General features: G+C 42.7%; 3 protein-coding genes across 17 annotated transcripts in view; 1 reads left to right on the top strand and 2 right to left on the bottom strand.

The window, feature by feature from the left end:
- RCAN2 (regulator of calcineurin 2) overlaps window positions 1-1,427 on the bottom strand; it is an 82,626-nt gene extending 81,199 nt beyond the window's left edge. Inside the window, exon 1 of the mRNA XM_085057052.1 lies at window positions 1,318-1,427. The gene's annotated coding sequence lies outside the window, so the exon portion shown is untranslated. The remainder of the gene's footprint in view (window positions 1-1,317) is intronic.
- On the top strand, window positions 1,133-21,498 carry LOC146440397 (uncharacterized). Of its 9 annotated transcripts, none has more exons than XM_085057055.1 (7): window positions 1,133-1,582; window positions 13,503-13,614; window positions 14,117-14,288; window positions 16,262-16,368; window positions 17,032-17,155; window positions 17,548-17,617; window positions 20,967-21,498. In XM_085057055.1, exons 1-2 carry the CDS (start codon window positions 1,189-1,191, stop codon window positions 13,547-13,549), a joined length of 441 nt encoding a protein of 146 aa, XP_084913181.1. In that variant the 5' UTR covers window positions 1,133-1,188; the 3' UTR covers window positions 13,550-13,614; window positions 14,117-14,288; window positions 16,262-16,368; window positions 17,032-17,155; window positions 17,548-17,617; window positions 20,967-21,498. The 9 variants fall into 9 exon arrangements, 3 of the variants coding, with proteins under 3 accessions (XP_084913181.1, XP_084913180.1, XP_084913182.1); XR_014851135.1 differs by lacking the exons at window positions 1,133-1,582; window positions 14,117-14,288 and adding exons at window positions 2,149-2,445; window positions 7,519-7,585 and having other exon boundaries at window positions 8,314-13,614; XR_014851138.1 differs by lacking the exons at window positions 1,133-1,582; window positions 14,117-14,288 and adding exons at window positions 4,535-7,585; window positions 8,314-13,230.
- The window catches only part of CYP39A1 (cytochrome P450 family 39 subfamily A member 1), a 37,867-nt gene continuing 19,878 nt past the window's right edge, over window positions 3,908-21,896 (bottom strand). For 3 of the 7 annotated variants that reach the window (XM_085057038.1, XM_085057039.1, XM_085057037.1), the window contains 4 exons: window positions 21,108-21,203; window positions 19,140-19,228; window positions 16,217-16,304; window positions 4,349-4,537 (listed from right to left, as the gene is read on the bottom strand). In XM_085057038.1, the coding sequence (XP_084913164.1) occupies window positions 4,349-4,537; window positions 16,217-16,304; window positions 19,140-19,228; window positions 21,108-21,203 (462 nt within the window). Of the gene's footprint in view, window positions 4,018-4,343; window positions 4,538-13,089; window positions 15,511-16,216; window positions 16,305-19,139; window positions 19,229-21,107; window positions 21,389-21,896 lie in introns of those variants that run through there. The other 4 variants (XM_085057035.1, XM_085057040.1, XM_085057034.1 and 1 more) reach the window with 3 other exon arrangements.

Below are 21,896 nucleotides of genomic sequence, written 5' to 3'. Positions count from 1 at the left end.
ACACAAACTACAATATTTGGAAGAGGACAGACAAACTAGATCACATAGCTGACAACTTCTTGGAAATTTAAGGAGAATAGGACAGATCCTGCTCTTAAAGGTACTAATTACTAGTTAACAGAGATGATCATCTACAAAAAATCTTCTTCTGTCCTTGGTTACTGAGATGTGTTTGCATTTTTTTGGGATTGTTTTATACTCTCACATTATTCAGACTTCCATCTGTTCAGGGATGATGTGCAACCATATAATTTAGTTTCACTGCAAGAATAAATGCAATTTCTTTACACTAATCATGTATTTTCATAGAAAAGGACTTTTCTACAGAGCAGCCATTCTAACTGCTAACTGCTAACAGACCAAACCATTTCCAAGGGCAAAACCTGAAACCCTTAGACAGACACTGGTGTAAAGTATAACCCCTAATTAAACTACAATTCTCATTTGTATAATTTTTTTTTCAGCTGTATAAACCAATCATACACTTTCCTTTTAGGAACCTTCATTAAATTCCGAACTTAAGAAGTAAAGGACCACAATATTTTAAAGAGGTACAAAAGATTCTAGGAGAGGTGAGAGAAAAAAGCCAAATCAGCAAGTTTGGAGAGCTACCTGTTATATAATCATCAAATGATACTGGCTTGGAATCACTGAATCACAAAGTGGTTTGGATTGGAAGGCACATTAAGGCTCATTCCGTTCCAACCCCCTGCCATCAGCAGGGACACTTCCACTACCCCAGGCTGCTCCAAACCCCATCCAAGCTGGCTTTGCACACTTCCAGGGATTGGGCATGCACAGCTTCTCTGGGCAAACAGTGCCAGTGCCTCACCAGCCTCACAGTAAAGAACTTATTCCTAATATCTAATCTAAACCCACGTTCCTTCACTTTAAAGCCATTCCCCGTCGGATCGCGCAGCCAAGTTTCGAGCAGCCCGACAGGAGTGTCTCTCTCGGGGCTCCCGGCGCTCCCCAGCCCGGAGCTGTCCCAGCGCCCGGCCCGGCTGCGCACCGCCGCGACCCCAACCTGATCCCGGCGCTCCCGGCGCTGCCGCACAGCCCCTTCCCACGCCCCCATCCCCTCCTCACGAGCTCCTCCGCATCCCACCGGGGCAGACACTGGCACCGACCCCTCCCGAGGGGCGGCCGCGGGCTCGTCGCGCATCCCCCGCGCCTCGAGAGCCGCGGATGGAAGGAGCCCCGAGGGCAGCGCGGCGCCGGGGCAGGACCGCGGGGCGGTTGCGTAACCCCGGTCTGTGGGACAGCGCTGCGGCTCCAGCGGGAAAGGAGCCCCTGGGGAGGCGGCCGTGCCCTTACCTGCCGCTCGCTCGCCCTTCCCTCGCCCGCCCGGACTCCGCCGCGCTCCGCGCCCGCCGCTCCCTCAGAGCGCCCCGCGCCGCGCCCGCCAAGGTGGAGGACGGGGCGGCCCAATCAGCAACGCCTCCGCCTAAACGGGCAGGAGGAAACACCAATGAGAACACGAGGAGCGCGTTGGTCCCGCCCACCACACCCCTGGCCACGCCCTCAGCTCCCACGGCGACGCGCCGGGAATTAGTGACCGGCGGGGGCCGTGAGGGGACAGGTGAGAGGGGACGGGCGATGTACCGCGACAGGTGAGCCGGACAGGGGCTGTGTGGGGACAAGGGATGAGCGAGAACAAGTGACAGGTGAGTGGGGACAGGTGAGAAGGACATAGGATAGGTGAGCGGGACAGGTGAGTGGCACAGGGCAGTGTGGGGACACAGGTGAGGCGGAGCAGGAGCTCATGACACCCCAGCACACAGCGAGCGGTGGGAAGCAGGCAGTGGTTTGTGTTCCCCTGGCAAAGCTGCTCTCCCTCAAGGTGTCGATGCCCCCGCCCTGAGGGTGAGGTGGAGTGGGATGGAGTAGGGCGATGTGGGATGGGAACAGGGAGGGTGGCACAGGTCAGGGTAGGGGAGAGGTGGGGTGGGATGGGACAGGGACATACAGAATGAGTTGGAATTAGAGTCAGGAGAGGTGGGATGGGGGGATAGGGTAAGGCAGGGGAGAGGTGGGGTGGGGTGGCGTGGGATGGGATGGGATAGGATGGGATGGGATGGGATGGGATGGGATGGGATGGGATGGGATGGGATGGGATGGGATGGGATGGGATGGGAGTGAGGAGGGATGAGGTAGGAGAGAGGTGGGATGGCACAGAATGGAAGTGAGAAGAGGTGATGGGATGAGGTAGGGGAGAGTGGAAGTGGTATGCAGACAGAAGTAGGATGGATGCCCAAACAGCGCCAGTGCACCTCGCCGTGGTTTTACTGACAACCCCCTGAGCTCCTCCCGTGGTGATGGTAGGGATCTTAATTGCCCTGGGAATGGAGCTCCCAAGACCATTCCCACCTCTGACAACCAACACCCAAACTATCCTTCAGAGTGAGCTCCATCTGGGATGGATCCAGTTCTTCAGGCTAACAGGTGAATCAGGGGTATCTCCCCACTATGGATGAGGCCAGAAGGGGCATTTGTAGGGCTCTTAAGGAACATCACGTTTACAGTGGAAAAAGGCTGATGCTGGTGATGATTTTAAAATGAAGAGAAAGCCCTCAGATGCCCCCAAGGCATGTTTTATTAAAGGAAGGGCTATTTTCTCTCTTCCAGCTGCACATCCGAGGCTGCTAAACGTCAGAGGCTAACACTGATTTTCTGCGGTCTCTTTGCTTTGGAATGTAATACAAAGGGATTTAATCAATAGGGTGATAGAGAAACGTAAATAGGTTTCTGTAAAGATGGCTTTGAAAATCTATAGAATGTAATGAAGAACTAGAAGACTGCCATGTAATTATTAAATACCCTATAAAAATCTATGTAAGGAATAATTCTCCATTAGTTAAAAATATATAAAAAGATGTGTGCCATTTATAGCAGCACTTTCCAAAATTAGCAGAAAATAAATGGTGTGAAGAATGAAATCGATAGCATATCCCACCTCATCTCTGCAGACAGCAAAGAGCAATGCACTGGAGATAGTTGTACTTGCAAGAGAAGAGTTTCCTCCTCGTCCCTTAACTAAGGACTGGCTTATGCCTTGATGCATATCTGGTTTAGAACCCTTTAAGGGTTTCTGCTTTGGTTCTACTTTTATTTTTAAATGTATAACAGGTAACTTATAATAGTAATTCTTATTTTCATTCGTTTGTCCTTGTGCCTAAAATATCAATCCCTGACCATGATCTTACTGCTTTCAGCATTATGCAGAAGAGAATGCAAGCTATGGAACCAAAGATGTTGCTATATAAACTAATCAGTTTTTAAATCAAATTATATGCTTGCTGATTACTCTTTTGAGAATTAAACCTGGTAGGATATTTTCCTTTGTCTCCATTTATGTGTGTTCCCTTTGCATGATGTGTTATTTTAATATTTTGAGTAGGAAGACCATGCACTGGGCTTTTTCTGTCCTGCATTTTATGTTATACAATTTCCTTGGGTCTTCTTATCTCCATCCTCTTAACTGTGTCCTGTGTCTCAATTTTTATTCATTTTCATACTGGAAGCAATGTTTTAATAGGGATGAAGTTGCTCTAGCATATATTTTCCTTGTGGTAAAATAGGAATCTCTACAGTTTTGAAAGCAAGCTAACCTATGGTCAGGAAAAATCAGGAATGCCAAGGTCAGCACTTTGAGTTTATATGCATAAAGGCATTATTGCTAAGATGAAGGGGGAAAAAACCCTAAATTCCACTGTCTGCAGTACAATGTCCTTCAAACATGATAATTATGAGAATGGTAACAATTGCAGGATTTTATATCCCATGTTACAAGCATTAAAATTTTCTATTAGGAAAGGTCACGAAATAATTTATTATTTAGACATGGAAGGACAGTGTTGACAAAATAATAGGATGAGAACAATTGAGAGAAGGTCCTTTGTGGAGTCCCACCCTTTACCTGTTCAGGCCATGCACCCTGTGCCTCCTAAAAGCTGTGGTCATCTTCCCACAACCCAAGCAGTTGTAGAGTGCCAAAACCTGGAGGATGCTGTAATTCTGGAAAGGATACCAAAGGAGGTGATAAAACAGCTGCTACTTGCAGGATCCACAAGCAGTGCTGTGAGCTCATCCCACAGAACTGAGTGGGAGTTTGTTACTGATATCCCAGAGCACAGGCTTAGCCCGTCTCCTCCAAATCCTGAGCTGTTCATTATCTTCAGTCTGCACCTGCTTCCCATCTCCAGATTTAATCTGTAAGCAAAAGTGGCCTCTCAAGTGTGCTGAAGTAGCCACGGGAATTTCAACACAACTGAAGCACTGTAACTGAAAGATTTTTGTCCCCCCAACACGTTACCCTGGTTTCTGATCGTCAAAATACAAACCCTGGCTAAATCTTGCAGCCTTTGCAGAAGCTTTGGTGACAAAGTTTCCTCTTTCCAGAAGAAATGGTAAGTAATGTGTCAAAATCTGTAGATGCTGAAGGAGTGGATGCTTCATCTTTTACATTTCTGCTCACTGGGATAATCCCAAATTCTTTGGCCAGATATGGATTATGATTTCTTGCAAATGGCTGAGTCTGGAGATTAGAGTGGATAAAGCATGTAAAATTAATGTTGACTCTGTCAGCATTATAATCTTGATTGTTTCTGTTATTTTTTTAGAATGTGAAAAACAAGTTGGATTCATTTAGCTTTGCATTTTGTTTCCAGCAGCCAAGACTGAATGCTTAGTAGATCAGTATAAAAATGGGATCTGTATTCTCCCATTTACCTTATAATTTTCCAGCATCTAGGGACATAGTGATTTCTGGAACTCATGGTTGAATCCAAGTTACTTCATTGAGTAGCTACCAGTGGTCTTGTTCTCTAGGAGTTTTTCTTAACTCTTTTTGAGCCCATTTGTGGTTTTGCTTTCCACAGTGGGCTGTGACAGGATAGTTCTTCACTGTGTGAAAACAGTTTCAACTTATCCTTCTTTAAGCATTCCTTTGTTATAGAGGCAGTAAATTTATTGTGTATACCTTCTCACCATCATTACAGGAAAAGGGGAAATGACCTTAAGATGAAAGAGGGCAGGTTTAGATTAGATATTAGGAGGAAATTCTTCCCTGTGAGGGTTGGGAGGCCCTGGCACAGGTTGCCCAGAGATGTTGTGGATATTCCATGCCTGAGAGTGTTCAAGGCCAGGTTGGAGCAACCTGGTCTGGTGGAAGATGTCCCTGTCCATGGCAGAGGTTGTAATGAGATGATCTTTTAGGCTCCTACCAACCACTATTCTGTGATCATTTTCCAGACTTCAATTGGATTTCCCTCTAGTTATCCCTCTTTCAAGCTCATGTGGTTTTCTGTGTTTTCAGTGGGAGACTCTACCATTATCCTCTCTAGCCTTTCTAATTTTACAAGAAAACACTACCTTGAAACTTTGATTCTGCTAAAATGACTGCTGAATTTTGCAGGAATAGACAAGAGCTGTCTGGCCAAGGGGCTTTGAATAAGTCTGAGAATAAATCTGGGCTAAAGAGTCCCATGACTTTGGGGATCCCCTTGTCATCTAAGGGGTGAGGGGAGCTACTAATTCTTAACATTCAGTTCCCCTTTTTGACCACTTCCTAGCCCCACCCTGACATTTCCAGAGGGCTTTCCACTTCAGTTTCCAGATCCCCTGCAGTGCTGGAACCAGTGTCTCTGTGTGTGTGGTTGGGGTTATTTTTTCCCCTGTGTATTGCTTTGCACTTATCACTGCTGAACTTCATCTGCCAGTTTATCACCCAGTCACTCAGGGCAGTGAGACAACATCGCCTTGACACCTCTCCAGTGCCTGTGTGTGCACAGCAACTGCAGAGCAGCTTAGCTGCAACATATTACAGAGAAAAGCAAAAATGTGCACAGAGAACACTGTTTCTTTTTATCTACAGAGAATTTTACATAGTTCCGGGTACAGGAATAATCATTGCACAAATGAAAAATTCCTGCAGAATAGGAGACTGTCCTTCACCTGCTCTAAAATATTGGTGCCTGTAGTGACCTTGCACATGTTACTCCACGAGTAGGTTGATCATGGAGCAGAGCTGTTTCCTTTGGGGGCTTGGAGATGCAGGGAAGCACAGACTCCAGCTGGCATGCCTATTCTTCCCAAATCTGGAATGTGGGGGTCAGGCAAGTGTGGAGAAGTACCTAGAAGGGACTTCCAGCACCTAAAGGGGCTACAAGAGAGCTGGAGAGGGACTTTTATCAAGGGCATGGAGTGACAGAACAAGGAAAAAGACCTTAAGCTGAAGGAAGGCAGGTTTAGATTAAGTATTGGGAAGAAGTTCTTCCCTGTGAGGGTGGTGAGGCCCCGGCACAGGTTATCCAGAGAAGCTGTGGATGCACCTGTAAGTGCTGAGGTTTGGGTTGGATGGGGCTTGAAGCAATGCTGGATAGTGGAAGGTGTCCTTGCTCATGGCAAGGGGCGGAATGAGATGATCCTTAAGGTGCCTTTCAACCCAAACCAATCTAGTAGAACCTGTGGCACTGCTCTGCAACCCCTGAGCTCCCACCTTTGCAGTGGGACACCTCCTGTATTTCGCTCTGCTGCTCCCTAAATCCCCTCCCTGGCATATCCCTGTTGTTTCTGAGCATCTTCAGGAGTAGACAGAGGTCAGACAAGGAGCTCATGTCTTTTAAGGCAATGAGAACAGGAACAAAGAATCTTTCCATTTTACATCTACTTCAGAGAGTGAGAGCTGTCGGAAAAAAATAAAGGGTTTTTTGATTTCACATTGCAAAAATTCCCTATCTAACATAAAGTCCCAGAAAACAGAGCTTTACTATCTTATAGCTAACCCTCAGCTTTAAAGACAACAATAATGGCACATCCCCATTTCTGTTGAAGGAATATTTTTAACCAAGAGATGTTTTTTTAGCCTAGATGCATGATAGATCAAGGGGAAAAATGGGTTTCATTGACTTTTAAAACAACCTCTATTGCAAGAAAGAAAAACATAAACCTTTTGTTCTGTAACAAACAACATTCTTACAGTACAAGTGCAGTTCTCAGATCTGAAATATTATGGCCAGATGCAAATTCTCACATTTAAATAAGAATGCTGAAATACAAAGTCTTCATTTTGTTCCTTGTTTCATTAAAATTTTGTGGTTTACTCCTGATGTCCTTTTCCAAATGATCTCTCAGCAGAGTCCTGGGCTGTTTATTTCATAATTGGTTCATTAAGGTCAAGGTCTGTACAAGCTACTGTGCAAATTCAAAAGCAGTTTTGGAGGTGTAGCCATAATTCAAGAGCATGACTGATGATGTCAGCCCAAGTTCCTCAAGAATAAATTGTGGTTTGCTGCCATGTGTTAACAAGTAGAAGCACTTGGTTTCTAGGATTTACCCAGTGAAAATATAGGAAGCTGAAACATTTGGCTTGTCAAAATGGTCACAAGGTTATAGAGGCAAAGATGTCAGAAAATTCAATCCAGAAAATGAGCACAGTTTAACCTAGAGACTGAACACAAGTTCAGTCTCTGAGCACAGTCTTACCTTTCTGATGCACTGATTTCTATATTTTTTTAGGTTTTAATTCTCCATGAAGGAAACTCCGTGTATTTTGAGGAAGTGCTAAGCATCATGATGATTTTTAGTAAGTAATTCTTACTACCTCTCCTGCTATTTCTTACATTTGTGATGAGAATTATTAGAAGTGACTTGCCCATTGTGACCCAAATGGAAATAAAAAAATGCAATGAGCCATAGCTATGTGACCTCAAGCCAAACGCTTCAAACTCATGTACCTAAATATAGACACCTAAATAAATGGCCTGATTTTCAGAAGCACTGTGTGACTCTCAGAGTTGTAGGTGCTCTGAAATATCAAGATGCTTATTTAGGTATCAAAATACAGGCTGAGCTTATGAATATATTATTTAATTTGCTTCAGAATGTAAACAACTAAAAAAACAAAACTACCAGAAATTCTATTTTTGTATGTGCTAATTAGAAGGCCACAGAGTGTAATTCACTGCAAGACACAATTTGCTCCTATAAAGTAAATAGTGTGGTAATTAATGTTTATTAATTGCTGAGAAGTAGAATTTAGGAGCCCTAGTTCTGAAGCAGTGCTAGACAGGTTTAATGGAGAAGTCCACTGTATAAGATTTCTTTGCCTTTTATTAATCTTTATCCTTAATTATGGAGATTGACACAGGAAGGCTTTCCAAAGTGTCATTCTAAGGAGCTTTGTTTATATTGAGAGGTCATTAAAACAAATTTATATGTTTCAATCTCTTAAACCATGATCCATAATCTTCAGGCTTCTTGTGTTTTTCTTTCTTCTCTGAAATTTTCATTCATTATTCTGACACTTGTAAGTGACTACTGAAGGCATAATTGGAGTATCATGGGAAGTAGAAGGCTGTGTTATTAGTCAGCACATGACACCACATACACATTCAGTTAATAGAAAATAAGCAGCTCTAGCAGGTAAGTAACAATTGAGACTATATTTTTGAACCTGAAGTGTGCCTAGAAGTGAAAACTTACTTTTTCAACACTTCTGCTAAGATGTTTGCTTACACACTACCTTTGTGTATGTTTGTATTTATATCATTGCTTTTATATATTTTAGCACAGATTTTCTAGTGATCACATCAGTGATTGACAGTGGATGGTGCCAGTGCCCCTGTCCTGCCAGCCCATGTGCAAGAGGAACACTGGAGAAGGCAAAATGGTCTTGGTGACACAGACATTTTTGAGCAGCCGCAGCTTCCACAGCACTGAGTCACTGCAGCAGAGCAACCTTTAAGGAGTGTCCTCCTTCCACATCAGCCAGAGGGAAGGCTCTGCCCCTTCCTCCTGCTCTCCCAGCAGTGTGACAGAGCTGCAGAAGGGATAGCCAGCTCATTCAAGAGTTATCCCCTACTGAGGCACTGATCTTGCAGTGTTGCACTCCAGCTTTAAGCTTTTCAGGTACTTGGCATCCTGAATATCTGAAAATCCTGAAGGAAAATGTAAGCTGAGTTTACAGCTAAGCTGGAAAGGGGGGGAAGGGCACTAATGAAGTTCCTAGGGAAGATGAGAATAGTAAATGGAAGATAAAAAGGAAAGGAAAGATTAAGCAGGGCCTGATTGTGCCATTTTGATGCTCCAGGGCCACCTTGGGAGCAGCCTGCTGTGCCATGGATGTCTCAGTTAGGCAGCCAGCCCACCAAGACATCCAGTGGCATGGCACACTCCAAAGCTGTGACATCCAGTGGCACACTCCCAGGCTGTGAGAGCTCACAGCCCAGCAGGGAGGACAGCCCCAGCTTCCAGCTCCTTTGCCCAGCTTCCACCTTTGACCCCTGTACAAAGATGCCAACACTGGAATGTCTCTGTGTGGAGGGATAAATGTACCTTCCGAGGTGCAGGTGAGGCAGCTCAGGGCAGATGTGATCACAACAAATCACTTGGATTTGTCCTTTGTGAGTATGTAGAGAACTCATTTCCTACAGACCCACAATGCCTGAATGTGCAAACTGTTCACAAAACCTCTGAACCAGGCTGCAAAGCCAGAGTCTGCTAGAAAAAATTAGCTGAATATATTGATTAGTACCCAAAGGACAGGATAAAACCATCTCCTGCTGAATCAGGCCTCTTTATTATTTTAAGGAACAACTAGATCATTGTGATGAAACTGGCTTTTAACAAAGTGGTGCTTGATTTCAGTTCATGGTAAGCAAAGACCAGTTGCCGGGTTTTCAGATAGTAAAACATTCTTTGGTTTATTTTTTCAGAACAAGGAACTTCAAACCTCAGCTTTAATGCCTGAAAACGCCCTAGTAATTATCCTTTTTTATCTGTGTATTGTTCCAGTTCTATAAATAAGCTTAAAATAGTAAATTATAATACCAAGATTTGGGCAGAAGAGCATCAAAGGCAATATCTTCAGCGGTACTGAATTACTTAGAGAGCAGAAATCTTTTAGTATCTTGCAATACTTATCCATTTAAACTTGGGAATCGCGTTCAGGGGGCCATGTCACAATACTGGAAAGCACTTGCTTTTCTTCTGGTGTCATGCAAACAGAACACACTTAATGCTCTTCTGAGCATTGAGTGTCTTCAGAATAAAAGCCAATAAAAGACCAATGCCTTGAAATTGCCTGTGGATCTGTGTCAGCAGTTACAAAGACCAACACTGTGAATGCACTGAAACTTTTGTGTTTAATTCAAAAGAGTCAATTCTGCCTATGATTGAGACCTTTGACATGGGAAGGTGTGGCAGAGCCCCATCTTCAGCTTGGATCCTGCTTTGGCAGTGCAGGACCCCACAGCAGGAGCAGTCGGGACATGCAGTGCTGAGGGACCACATCCACAGAACCTCTCTTGGCTCTTATTTGGGTCAGATCTTCACAGAAATCACTGGTAATTGCTGCTGAGCAAGGACCCAGGAAAAAGGGAATGCCAAGTCTTTCCACTGCCTAATTATGCTTTGTAAAGAACATGATCCTCCTTAAGTTTAGATTTCTCTGTCCAGCTGTGATTATATGATCTGAGTATTAGTCACTCAGAAAAAGATGTTTTCTGCCTTTGTAGACTACCTAAAAGTTGCTTTATGGAAGCAGAATGCCCATATAGAGAATTAGGTCTTCAGAATCTCCTGGTTTTTGTTTTGCAGATTCCTGAAAAGTAATGAAGTTGCCTTTTCCTCCTCCCTTCACCCCAGGACTGCACACACTCCAGATTAAGAGCTTCTGTTTTGGAAAAATGAGCAATTTTGTTGCCAGGACTATTCATATGGAAATATCATTTCAGTGCTTTGTAAAACAATTTTATTTCCTGATCAGCAGTTGTACCTCATTCCAGGTGGGAATCTACTCATTTCCATTTCAGTCAGGCACAGCAAGCTCCAGAGGCTCATCCACTATTGGAGAGCTCTGATCTCTCAAATTTATCAGGAGCTGTTTGCAATCACAGCCAGGGCTGTTACAGTGCTATTGATGGGAGATGTAGGATATCCTCTCCAGCACTGAAGTTCCGGTTTTTGCAACCAAAATCCATGTTAGGCCCTTCAGGCAAAGTGTCCCACATGAGCTCAGGCCCAGTCATTTACTCATTTGCCATTACTCCTTCCTCACTTGCCTTTTTCAAAGCTGGAAAGATGATGCATGGAGTCTCTAGAGCAGTAAAAGCTTAGTGCAGCTTAGGACAGAGTACAGGTGTAGTTCCTACTCACAGGCAGCTGCTACTCAACCTTCTAGGGAATGCTCCTCCATAGGGGTTGGTTTTAGGAAAGGAATTTGTCTTTTCACTCAACAAGAAACTTGTCCATAGTCTTTAAATTCCAAGCTTTGCATTAAAGACAAAGTATTTCTGAAGACTGTTTGGTACAGCTGTTTCATCATCCTCTTAAAAAGTGTGAATTAAGAGATTTAAAATATTTCTCCTGAGTGTTTTGACTGTAACTCTACAAGTAGTGTAATTTACCAGTAGCACACATCAGGAAAACGTAGCTCATCCAAAGCCTTCCAGACAGCCATTGCTATCAATAACGAGGCAGGAGTGCTCTGATGAGTGGGAGCAACACTTGAAGCTTTTAAGCCATAGACCTTGCAGCAGTGGGTAATTGTCATTATTACCCCAACGTGAGGAAACAGGGATGAAGTGATTCACCCAAAGAGCACAGTGAGTCAATAGGGGAGCTGGGAATAGAGTGCAGAATTCCCTGCATTATCCATTGGAGACCTCAGATAATACCATTTTATAAATGCTCTATCTTTGTAAAGACTTCAGTGCTATAATTATCCTCCCAGGACTCTCATGGAAACAAGATATTTATAACTCCATTAAGCCTTTCCTGGTAATTTTATGATCAAAGTGAAAAACCCAAATAACACTGTGCTGATCAGTCGCATGTCCAATGTCATCCAGAATGGCCACATGATGAAAGCCTCTCCTTGACTGTTGCAATTAAGTGCTTGCTATCTTTTGAATGCCTTTCCTGTGTCCAATTCCCCTTCCACCACATACCAGTGGAGAGGGAATATTTTTTTGCCATCTGATGAGCCACGCATTTAGAATGTACCAAATAACTGGGAAAGATGCTTGTTGCCAACAAAGCCTACTGGTTTGGGCTATAAATGCTTCCTAAAATCCTTTTATGTGTGCCAGGTTCACCTAAAATGAGCAAAGCCACCTCAGTATTTCCACTAACCTTTGCATGTCCATAAAATTACAACGCAGATGCCAAGACTAACTGTAAACAACAGGTTAGGGGCTGAGGCTTTTGGACCCTGGCTCAGCAAAGCACTTAAGCCTGTGCTTAAATCAAATCCATTCTTATTCCCCAGATCCATTTTAAGTGTTTGTTTTAGGCAAAACACATGCTTAAGTCAAGTTTTCCTTGGCACAGTGCTTAAGCCTGGCACAGAGCAAGGGCCTTAGAATTAATTTCTTTTTGAGGGGAAGTCATTATTTTTAGCCCACCTCTCAATGGCCACAGCCCTATGTTTTAGTCCCCAGACAGCTATTTTGAGGAGGTCTACGTGCTAAGCCTAAACTTCTGGGTTCTGTGACAATCAGTGGCACAGAAAAGAGAAAGAGACCACTTGAAATACTTGAGAGGGGCCTTCAGAGAGGCTCATATTAGAGGGAAAACATGAAAGAAATTGTGATTATTCTGGGAGGTGGCTGCTGATACTGTGGCTGATCTTTTCACTGCACTGACTGGAGAAGATTCACTTACAGGAGGTCAACAATTTTAACTCAAAATGTTTTCATGAGTTTTGTATTTCCACAGGAAATTCATGATTTCAGGGAAAATGTTTATATTCTCTTCAAAAGTATCAAAAAAGATTTGGCTGGAATGTGTTAGTTTCCTTGTTTGTTTTTTTTCCCCCGAAACCCTTCTTTGATATAAAATTACTAAAGGAAAATTGATTTAACAGTTTTATTTCTCATTCCTCATAACTCTAGATTTCCTGTCTCATTAAGGCAACTCCCACCATTGTTTCACTGACTTAGACATTGGAATTATTTATCAGGTAGATCTGGCCTTTGCCATGTCTGGAGGAGGAAAAATTACATTTTCTAAGATGTTTTTTGAGGGATGTTCCACTACTTTCCCTTTAACATCCAGCCTTCATACAGAAGGCAGAAATAAAAAATGTACCTCGAAATACATTTTATTTCTATGTGGGCTTAAAAATCATCTGCTTCTTACAGTCTTGTGGTAGCAGCATGGATCAAACCTTACTCTCACTCCTGCTACTGATATGTAGGACAGCTTTCTAACAGCAGGGAGAGTCAGGTAAGAGGACAGATCCCCCATGGAAATTTGGCACTGCTGTATTTAAAAGCAGATTGGACAAGCACTTGAAGAGGAATAATTTAGATACTCTTAATCCACTCCTGCGCTGGGTATTGCGACCTTTTAATGCCCGTTTAACCCTGTCCCATGGGAAAGTCTTTCCTTTCCCCAGAAGCTTCTGGATTATTTTCAGGTGGAAGACCCCATTTAGCTCTATCATTTGACCACTACATTGCTTTACTAATCCCCCTCCCTTGTTTTTTTCCACCTAGGAAAGTACAGCAAGTGCCTGGAGCTGTCATCCACCACAGGGCAGTGATGGGATCCCATAGTCAGGCCCACTTTTCTTCACCTGCTTGTTTGGTATCTCTCTGCCATGAACAGGTATTTCTTTCCTGCCAAAAGCCTGCACTTCTAATAAAAATGTGTCCTGCCTTTCAGGACAAATATTTTCATGGCTGATTCTCGACTTATCAGGAGTTGCTAAATCCAGTAGCCCCACAGAGGTGAGGCTGCTGCTGCTCCACATCCCTGAGGCTGGCAGACACATCCACAAATGTGTGAAATGTGTATGCACTGATGGTTCCAGCAGCCGGCTCAGACAGAAAAAACTCAGCACTCAGACAAACAGCACCACTGGCCTCATCTTGCTTCCTGCTCTGGAAGATCAGGGTGAAGGTCTGTGAGTGCAAAATATTTCTAAAAATCATCATAGAATCATAGAATGGTTGGGGTTGGAAGGGACCTTAAAGATCACCCAGTTCCAATCCCCTACCATGGGCAGGGACACCTTCCACAAGACCAGGTTGCTCAAAGGACCTTCCAGCCCAGCCTTACAAACATTGTGGTCATTTCCAAAATTCAAAATTAAAATATCCACTTCCAGGTAATACCACTCATGAAATCCAAGGGAATGGCTCTCAGTTATGGAAAGAGAAACTGAAACAGCAGTTAAGATTGCAACTCTTGCACAGTTAACCATTATGGGCTAAATTAAAAGTTGGATGAATTGTTTTCCAGCCATATAAATCATTGAAGTTGTTCTATCCATCATGAAGGTAAGCCAACCATGTAATGAATTATACAATGTGTTATTTTTCCTATGCATGTTATTCCCATAGTTTGTACTGTTGTTGAAAGTTTATTTGTGTGAGGTTGGTTTTTTTTTGCAAATACTTTTAAAATTTTGAATAATCTTTACTTATAAGACTAAAAATGCATGCCAGCTATTACTGTAAATGAAATCTGACAGCAGTTAAAGTGTTGGTATCTGAACATATTTGACAGCTTCTTCAAACAACTTTTACTAGGTATTCTTTATAGGATTCTTAGATTTGTGCAATTTGTTCTAAGTCATGTGGTAGGGAAAGCAAAAGTGTTCTAGATATAAGACAACCAGTCTCATGAGCAGCAACAGCTTTCCTTGTGATCACTTTTCACTGGAAGCCAGAAATTATGGTCAAATTTCCATTGCAAATTCATGCAAGGACCGATTCTGAATCCTGTGGAGCAAAATAAAGCTCAGCAGAAATTTTAGGTGCTCCAGTGGAACAAGATCCCAAATGCTTGCAATTTTTCCATTACAAATGCATTTTATTTGCAAGAAGTTGGCACTGGTTGTAGGCAGAGTAGGCCAGACCTTCACCTACCCACACAGGCAGTGACACCCAAGTTACCATAGTTTATCAGGCTGTGGAGCTGATCCAGAGCTCTCTGCTCAGACTGTCCTGGATTTTGTGCACACCAGCACCAGGGAGCTGTACATTGTTATTTATGTGATTTTTTTAGTGTGAGGCACCACTTTGGCCTTGGTTTGAAGTGCCCTGCAGGAAGCAGTGACCTGGCCAAAGGGAGCTGCTCTTCCACTGGTTCTGGCACAGCTTCCACACAGAATTTTCAGACACTGCAGCTTTTTGTCCTGAATGTTTGGTTGGTGAGTTTGCTATATTAGATTTGCAAAGTCTGTGAATAACTGACCACAAATTATAAATACAGCAGGAGAGCTTGGACTGAAGAACTGGGAGGTGGGCAGAGGGGCAGCACAGCTACAACTGCACTGGTTTGGGACAGCACAATGTGCTGTATTGAAAGTTGAAATCAAGAACTCTTCAGGCAGAGAACCTGTCTGAAGATGTGGGAATGGGAAGCAGCTCAGTGGTCCATCCATGCAGCATGGGCTGGCAAAGAAAAGTCAGTGCTGCACAAGTTCCATTCCCGGCATTTATACCAGACCCGGAATGGTGCCATGGGTTGCTGTGTCCCCACCAAATGTAAAGGGCTCTGAAGGAAGAAGAAAATCAGTAGAAACACTTCAGTTAATGGAATTGCCATTGTGCTCTAACATTAAGATGTAAACATTCTTGCATCTTTGGTCTTAAGAGAACCAAGACCAAATACCAAGAGTATTTCTTGGCTTTGCCAAAACCATTGAGTAGGGTCTTCATGGTTAATTATTATTCCAGTCACTCTGTCAGGATGACACATGAGCTGTTAAACTCTCACAGTTTTGAATACTTTCAAAGTATTCAAATAATGAAGTGGAGACTGTGCCATTCTCCCTTAATGGTAAAACCTTTCTGTGTCACAGTTGCTCATTCAGTTTTACCCTGATCATTTACCTTCCACCCTGAATATGGAGTGGAAGAGCATCATGAATGCTGCATCTGATTCCATATCTAAAGTATTAATGATCCCCTTCCATATTTACTGTTTTTGTGAGCAACACATACCAAATCTCTCGTAATGTTTAGGCAATGATGAGACAAAACATTCTTGTATGCACTTTGTTGTGTAGACAGTGCAGCCCCACTAACTGGAATTGCTCTGGATTTTCCAAGTTAAAACAAAGATCAAGTTATTCATTACATGTTTTATAACAGTCCTCTCAAAATTTATGTAATCACAGTGGAGCATGGTTGTTCACCTGCGCCTGATGAATGAAGGGTAGAAAGATGGGGGATGCTACATGAATGCATGGATCTCTTACCTCCTTTGGTACTGCATCCAACACCACAAATTCATACTTGTGCAGGAAGAGCACAACAAACAGCTGGATTTCCATGATTGCAAACCACCTGCAAGAAAAGGGGGGAAAGCATTGGCCATCCAGCCTGATTATCACACATGTGTTATCATCAGGTAAGAAACAGGGTGTCTTTGACACATTTTACACTCTGTGCTTTAGTTCTGCCTGGAAGTTTATATTCCATAGGAAAACTGCTGTCGTTTGTTCAGCTTTGTTACTCGGCAAAGCACATGACTGTGGCAGCTGCCCCTTCTGTCCAGAGAAATGCTGGACTGACAGTATCCCTCTGACACCTGTTTTAAACCAGCCCCTTATCATTATGGGTTTTTCCACTGTATAAACATTTACGTTCTCCTAACACTTGCTGACTTGAAATAACTTCCTAGGAGTGAGAAGGCAGTCAAACACAGAAAAGGCCATATGACTAATCGTGCTATATAAAGTTATATAATGCAGCTGGGAGCCTGGTGACATCAGAGAGCAGTGACAGTGGGAGTTATTATTTAATGCGTCAGCATTAGGATGCAGTAGGAGACCCAAGGGCATGATTTCTTTTTTCTGTAACACTCTCACAAAGATCTTTCTTAGGCCAGAGAAGATTTTGGATAACTGCAGGTGAACTCCAGGTTATTGGTTTTTAATGCTGATGTGTACCAGAGCTTTCTGCATTCACCAGTGTGCACCTATGCCAGGTCATGGGATTACTCACGTGCAGAATTCAGACATAAGTCTTAAATACCCAGTTATCATAGTAATAATACCTTGCTCTTCCACAGAAAAGTGCTGGAAAACCTGGATAAAACAGCTATGGGGGAATTCACAGGGGAGGAGGCTACATGACTGCACATGGAGTTGGCCTGGCAGGTGTGAAGGGAAGCTAGAAAGCCTCACTGACCCAAGGTAACTGCTGCAGAGCCACCAGGATCTGCTCATGGAGCTGCCCTGGGCTCTGGAGTGGGAAGGTGCTTGTTTGTTTTAGCACAGCTTCAGACCCAAATCATCCCTGTGATTTCACACTGGAATTGCCTTGAGCCTTTAGTGGCCTTGGTTCAGTGGAATGCAGTGCAGAGATATTTTCATGGCTATTAGCCCAGCTCAGGTGGCATGCAGCTGAAGCTCCAAGCCTGCAGCATCATGCAAGGGTGGGCTCCTTCCAGTCCCAGCCCTGTTGGCACAGCAGGGCCCTGAAACTTGAGGGGACAACAGAGCTGTGCAAAACAAGCAGAGTGACACAGGCAATAACCACCTGATTAGACCAAAGTAGTCAAACTGACATCAAATTTTTCTTTTAGGAAAAAAATATGGCACAGAAATTTCTTTTTGGGAGCTCTTCCCACACCATTTTGCTAGAATATTTGACAAGTAAGTTACTTGCTAGTTTTTGGTTTGCTTGAATTAGCTTTTAATTTTATGCTGAACTTTTGCAATGGAGAAATTAAATGTTTCATATATTTCATTTATAAACCTCAATACGGAGCTAAACAAAAATTTGAAATATCATTTACATTCATTCGTATGAAGGAAATCTGCAACCTGGAATCTAGATACAGCCCTTGATTTAATTTTCTTCTTTTTCAAGACCATCACATTATTCTTTTACAATTATTGCTAAAAACGTGAAGGTGTGTGTTACTATGCAGACTGCCAAAGGGTCTGAAAGGGCTTTTTTTGTCTCTCAGCAAGAAAAAGACTCTCCATCTGTTGTCTATGTAGAAATATTATACTTTTCTTTCTGAACAAAAATTATTTTAAAGAGGTTATCAGAGTCCAGACAACAGCCTGAACAAAGAAATAGGTTAGGCTATATAAACAAGCAGCTTTCAGAAACATTGTTTTGCAGCTTTCCCTGTACCTGCAGATGCCTCTTGTGAATTTTGCTGTTGCCCTTGCTGGGAATGAGGCTGTGCTCATATTTAGCTCAGGAATGTGGTACAAGCCACTGAGGTACAACAGTGAGTGAGCACTTCCCTCTGGCAAACCTAAATGGTGAATGCAGTTTTATTCATTTTTGCTCATGTCTTTAATGCCTTCATGAAGTTTATCTGGCTCTCATGTCTAACCTGCCATAGGGTGCAGATTCCAGAATGCATATCCTCTGCAACACCCTCCAGATTCCCTGCTCCACATGGGACTCAAGATAAACTGACTGGTCTTAAGGATTCTTGGTCACTTTTGTCTCAGAGAGACCAGGTTTTGAAGGCAGAGGGTTGAGCATGGAGATGTTTGAACACAGAAACAAGGAGCAGCTGGCTCTCTGGGACTTGTTCCAGGAAGAGGGACAGCAGAGAAAACAGCAGAAGGAATGCAGGAAGTACCAAGGCTGGCATTGCTGGAGAAGTGAAGTGAGACAGGATCTGCAATTTAAGCCATTACACAATTTTGTGGGCCTTAATGCAAATACAAGACTCAAACAGAGAGGAGCCAACTAAGATATTTTAAGATCAGCAGAGATGTCAATGGCATAGTAGAGGATGGAAAGAGAGTCTCAGACCAGAGAAATGTTCTGTAGGTTTGTTTAGAATTGGTTTAAAGCAACTTAAATGCTTGTGTCTGCAAATTGGTGTGTTTGGAAGTGAAGCAACTCTCCCTTGATGAAAAGACCTCAGCAGAGGCAGAGCCAGGCTGACTTTCCTGCCTGGGTGGGGGGCAATATCCCTTGATACGCTGGTCTCAGATTCTGCATTTATATTGTGACTTAACCTGTCTTTTTCAGGAAAGAAACCACATTCAAATCAGTTTAAACAAGATGCAGACAATGCCAAACATTAGGAGACTGACAAACAGCAAAGCAAACCCTTTATCTCCAAGTGTAAGAGAAGCCCAGTTCAAGAGAGTTGTTCTCTGCAGGGTTTGGGAATAAATAAACCCCAGCTGTTTCACTGACCTTCCTGGACACTGATGCTTCCCTCCTCCGAATGCCACAAAGCTGTCCAAGAAAGCATTCTTCTCTAAATTTGCCTCTTTCCAACGATCCTGTGGGAAGAAACTTTTTTTTCCAAATCAGCCTTATATAAATAAAGCTTAACTTTATTTCTCCAGGCTAAAAATGACCTTGGACAGCTAATCCTCAACACGAAGTTGCACTAATGCCCTTTTTTTTGCATTCAACCTGTTAGAATTAGAGTTGGGATTCAAAAGTCGACACTGACTCAGAGAAAGAAATCAGGGTCCCATTGGAAACTCATCAGGTGCCTCAAAATGCAGGAGAGATTTTCAAAATTACCCCTAAATCAGTTTTCCTATACCTTCCCATTTCCTAAATCCTGCATCTTGAGCTATAAATGCCCATAAAAATGCAATCTTCTCTTTTTAAGTATATATACAAATGCAAAGCAAATGTTCAGCCAGTACTGAGGGAAGCCTCAGCCACAAAATTGTGTCATGACACACAAATAGCTCATGCATGTCTTGCACAAAGAACATTTTTAAGACACTCTGCACAGACAAATGCAACGTCTATGAGCTTTATCTGGTGTAAGCCAGTGTGTGAGAAAATGAACAATTCTCCACAAAAAACAGCTTGTCTGTACCCAAAGGGATCCCTGCTCCATCCTGAGTTGCTTTTAGAGGAAAGGAACAACACAAGGAACAAGGCAATATGGGCTGAAGTTTTGGTGGGTGACACTGAGAGAAGCAAATCTCATGACTGCTGGGTGACAAACTGTACCAACCTCCACAAACTCAGTGCTACTCTGCCAAGTAACACCCTGTCAAGCTTCTGGTGGTAAACTCCTCTGATGAAGCTGTCCCAGAGAAGACATAATCTTGCATCTATCTATTTTAGGGGTTTTTTTTTCAGATAGGGCTGTTTAGATCTTTCTGAGGAGGAAATCTGTCAGCATCAAAATCCAATAAAACAAGAAAAAAATCTTGGTGGTGATGAAGCAAGGTCATACACTTGGAATGACAATGTCCAAGGGGTACTCACCTATTCCTCTTGAAAAAAAGGGTGTGTTTCTAAAAACAAGCTACCTTGCTTTTTAGAAACAAAGTTACTAAAAATGAGCTGCTGCATTAGAATTTGAGCTTCAGATTTCAAAGAAGCAGGAATTATTATAAGGGATTTCAAATTGGAAAGAGTTTGCTAGAAAGGAAGTTTTGTTTAAATTATTCCTTGCTGTATTTCTATAAAAAAGACAAACTGTTCTATATTGGATGGTGCTAAAAAGAGCAGTTACAAGCCTGCCCACACAGCCACCTGCAGTGGAATAATAATCAAGAAACTAGATTAACTACTAAATTAGCAGAGATAATGCCTACCAGAAATCATCTGACAGGGAGAGGAGAGGAGAGTACTTGGAATCATAGAATTGGTTAGGTTGGAAAAGACCTTTAAGATCATTTTAAGTCCAACCATTACCCCAGCACTGCCAATCCACTACTAAACCACATCCCCATCTCACATCTTCTAACTCCCTCCAGGGATGGTGACTCCACCACTTCCCTGGGCAAACTGTTCCAGTGCTTGGCAACCCTCTTCTTAAAAGAAATTTTTCCCAATGTCCAATCTAAACCTCCCATGGTGCAACCTGAGGCAATTCCCTCTTGTCCTATCAGTTGTTACTTGGGAGAAAAGACTGATCCCCACCTCACTACAATCTCCTTTCAGGGAGCTGTAGAGAGTGATAAGGTCAAGATCAAAGTGATATAAAGTAGTACCATATTCCCTGGAACGTATCACTGAGTTTAAAAGTCTGGTTTATTCCTACAGGCTCCTCCTTCATATGCAGGTCTTCTCTGTATTCAAGGCCATTCTCCAGCTAACTTTAATCCAGTTTGTCCATGTACTTTTATTGTGAAATAAGTGAAGAGGGAAAAAAGCAAAATACTCACACGAAGAGTGACAACTTACAGGTTTGAACATTTCTGGGTCAGGAAAGTATTTTGGATTCCGGTGCAACCAATACGGTGACAACATCAGCATGTCACCTGCGGGGATGGTGAAATTCTGAAAAGGAGAAAAATCTCTAAGAAAAGAACTAAATGGGTTAAACTCACAAAACAGTCCCTCCTTGGTACTTCTCTTCTATCAGCAGAAGGTCTAAGAGAAGACAAGTGAAGGTGATAAAGCCATGGTGGCCATGTTACATTTTTGAAGTTTCTTCTTGCTGTTGCTATTTTTTTCCATAAAACCTAAACAGTGGGGAAGGTGGAAAGATTATTTTTATTTCTGTTCTAATTTAGGTTTTTTAGGTATCAAAAGATCAGAGACATTATTTCTGTCTTTCCTGCTTCTTGATTTACCATGTGAGCTGGTTCTTTTTCTAAATATTTTGTTAACCACTTCCTTCAATGCAAAGTAATTCAAAGAAAGCCTTCTAAGACAGTAGACATTAATAATTTGATCAGTAATCCTAAATAGTCATGAGCACTGATTCCTTAAGAGAGTGTTTTTTTTTCCCAAACATTTCTTTGCCAGATTCTTGAATGCTGACACCTCCCTTCTGAACGGTAGTGAAGAGGACAAAAACAGTCTTATCAGTTGCTAAAATGTGGTCTTTTCTACTACATTTGTTGTGCCTGATTACTATTTTACATACTATCGGTATCTCCAGTTCAATTCAATTCAACCTAAAATCAATTCAAAATTGAAGGTAAGACTGTGAGCCAGAAAATCCAAACCACTCGTAAATTAATGAAG

This window comes from Lichenostomus cassidix, chromosome 3, assembly GCF_008360975.1.
Source record: "Lichenostomus cassidix isolate B80296 chromosome 3, HeHo_3.0, whole genome shotgun sequence".
In the NCBI taxonomy this organism is placed as follows: domain Eukaryota; kingdom Metazoa; phylum Chordata; class Aves; order Passeriformes; family Meliphagidae; genus Lichenostomus; species Lichenostomus cassidix.
The sequence above is the reverse complement of the archived record's forward strand: the minus strand, read 5'-3'. Positions and strand labels throughout refer to the sequence as shown.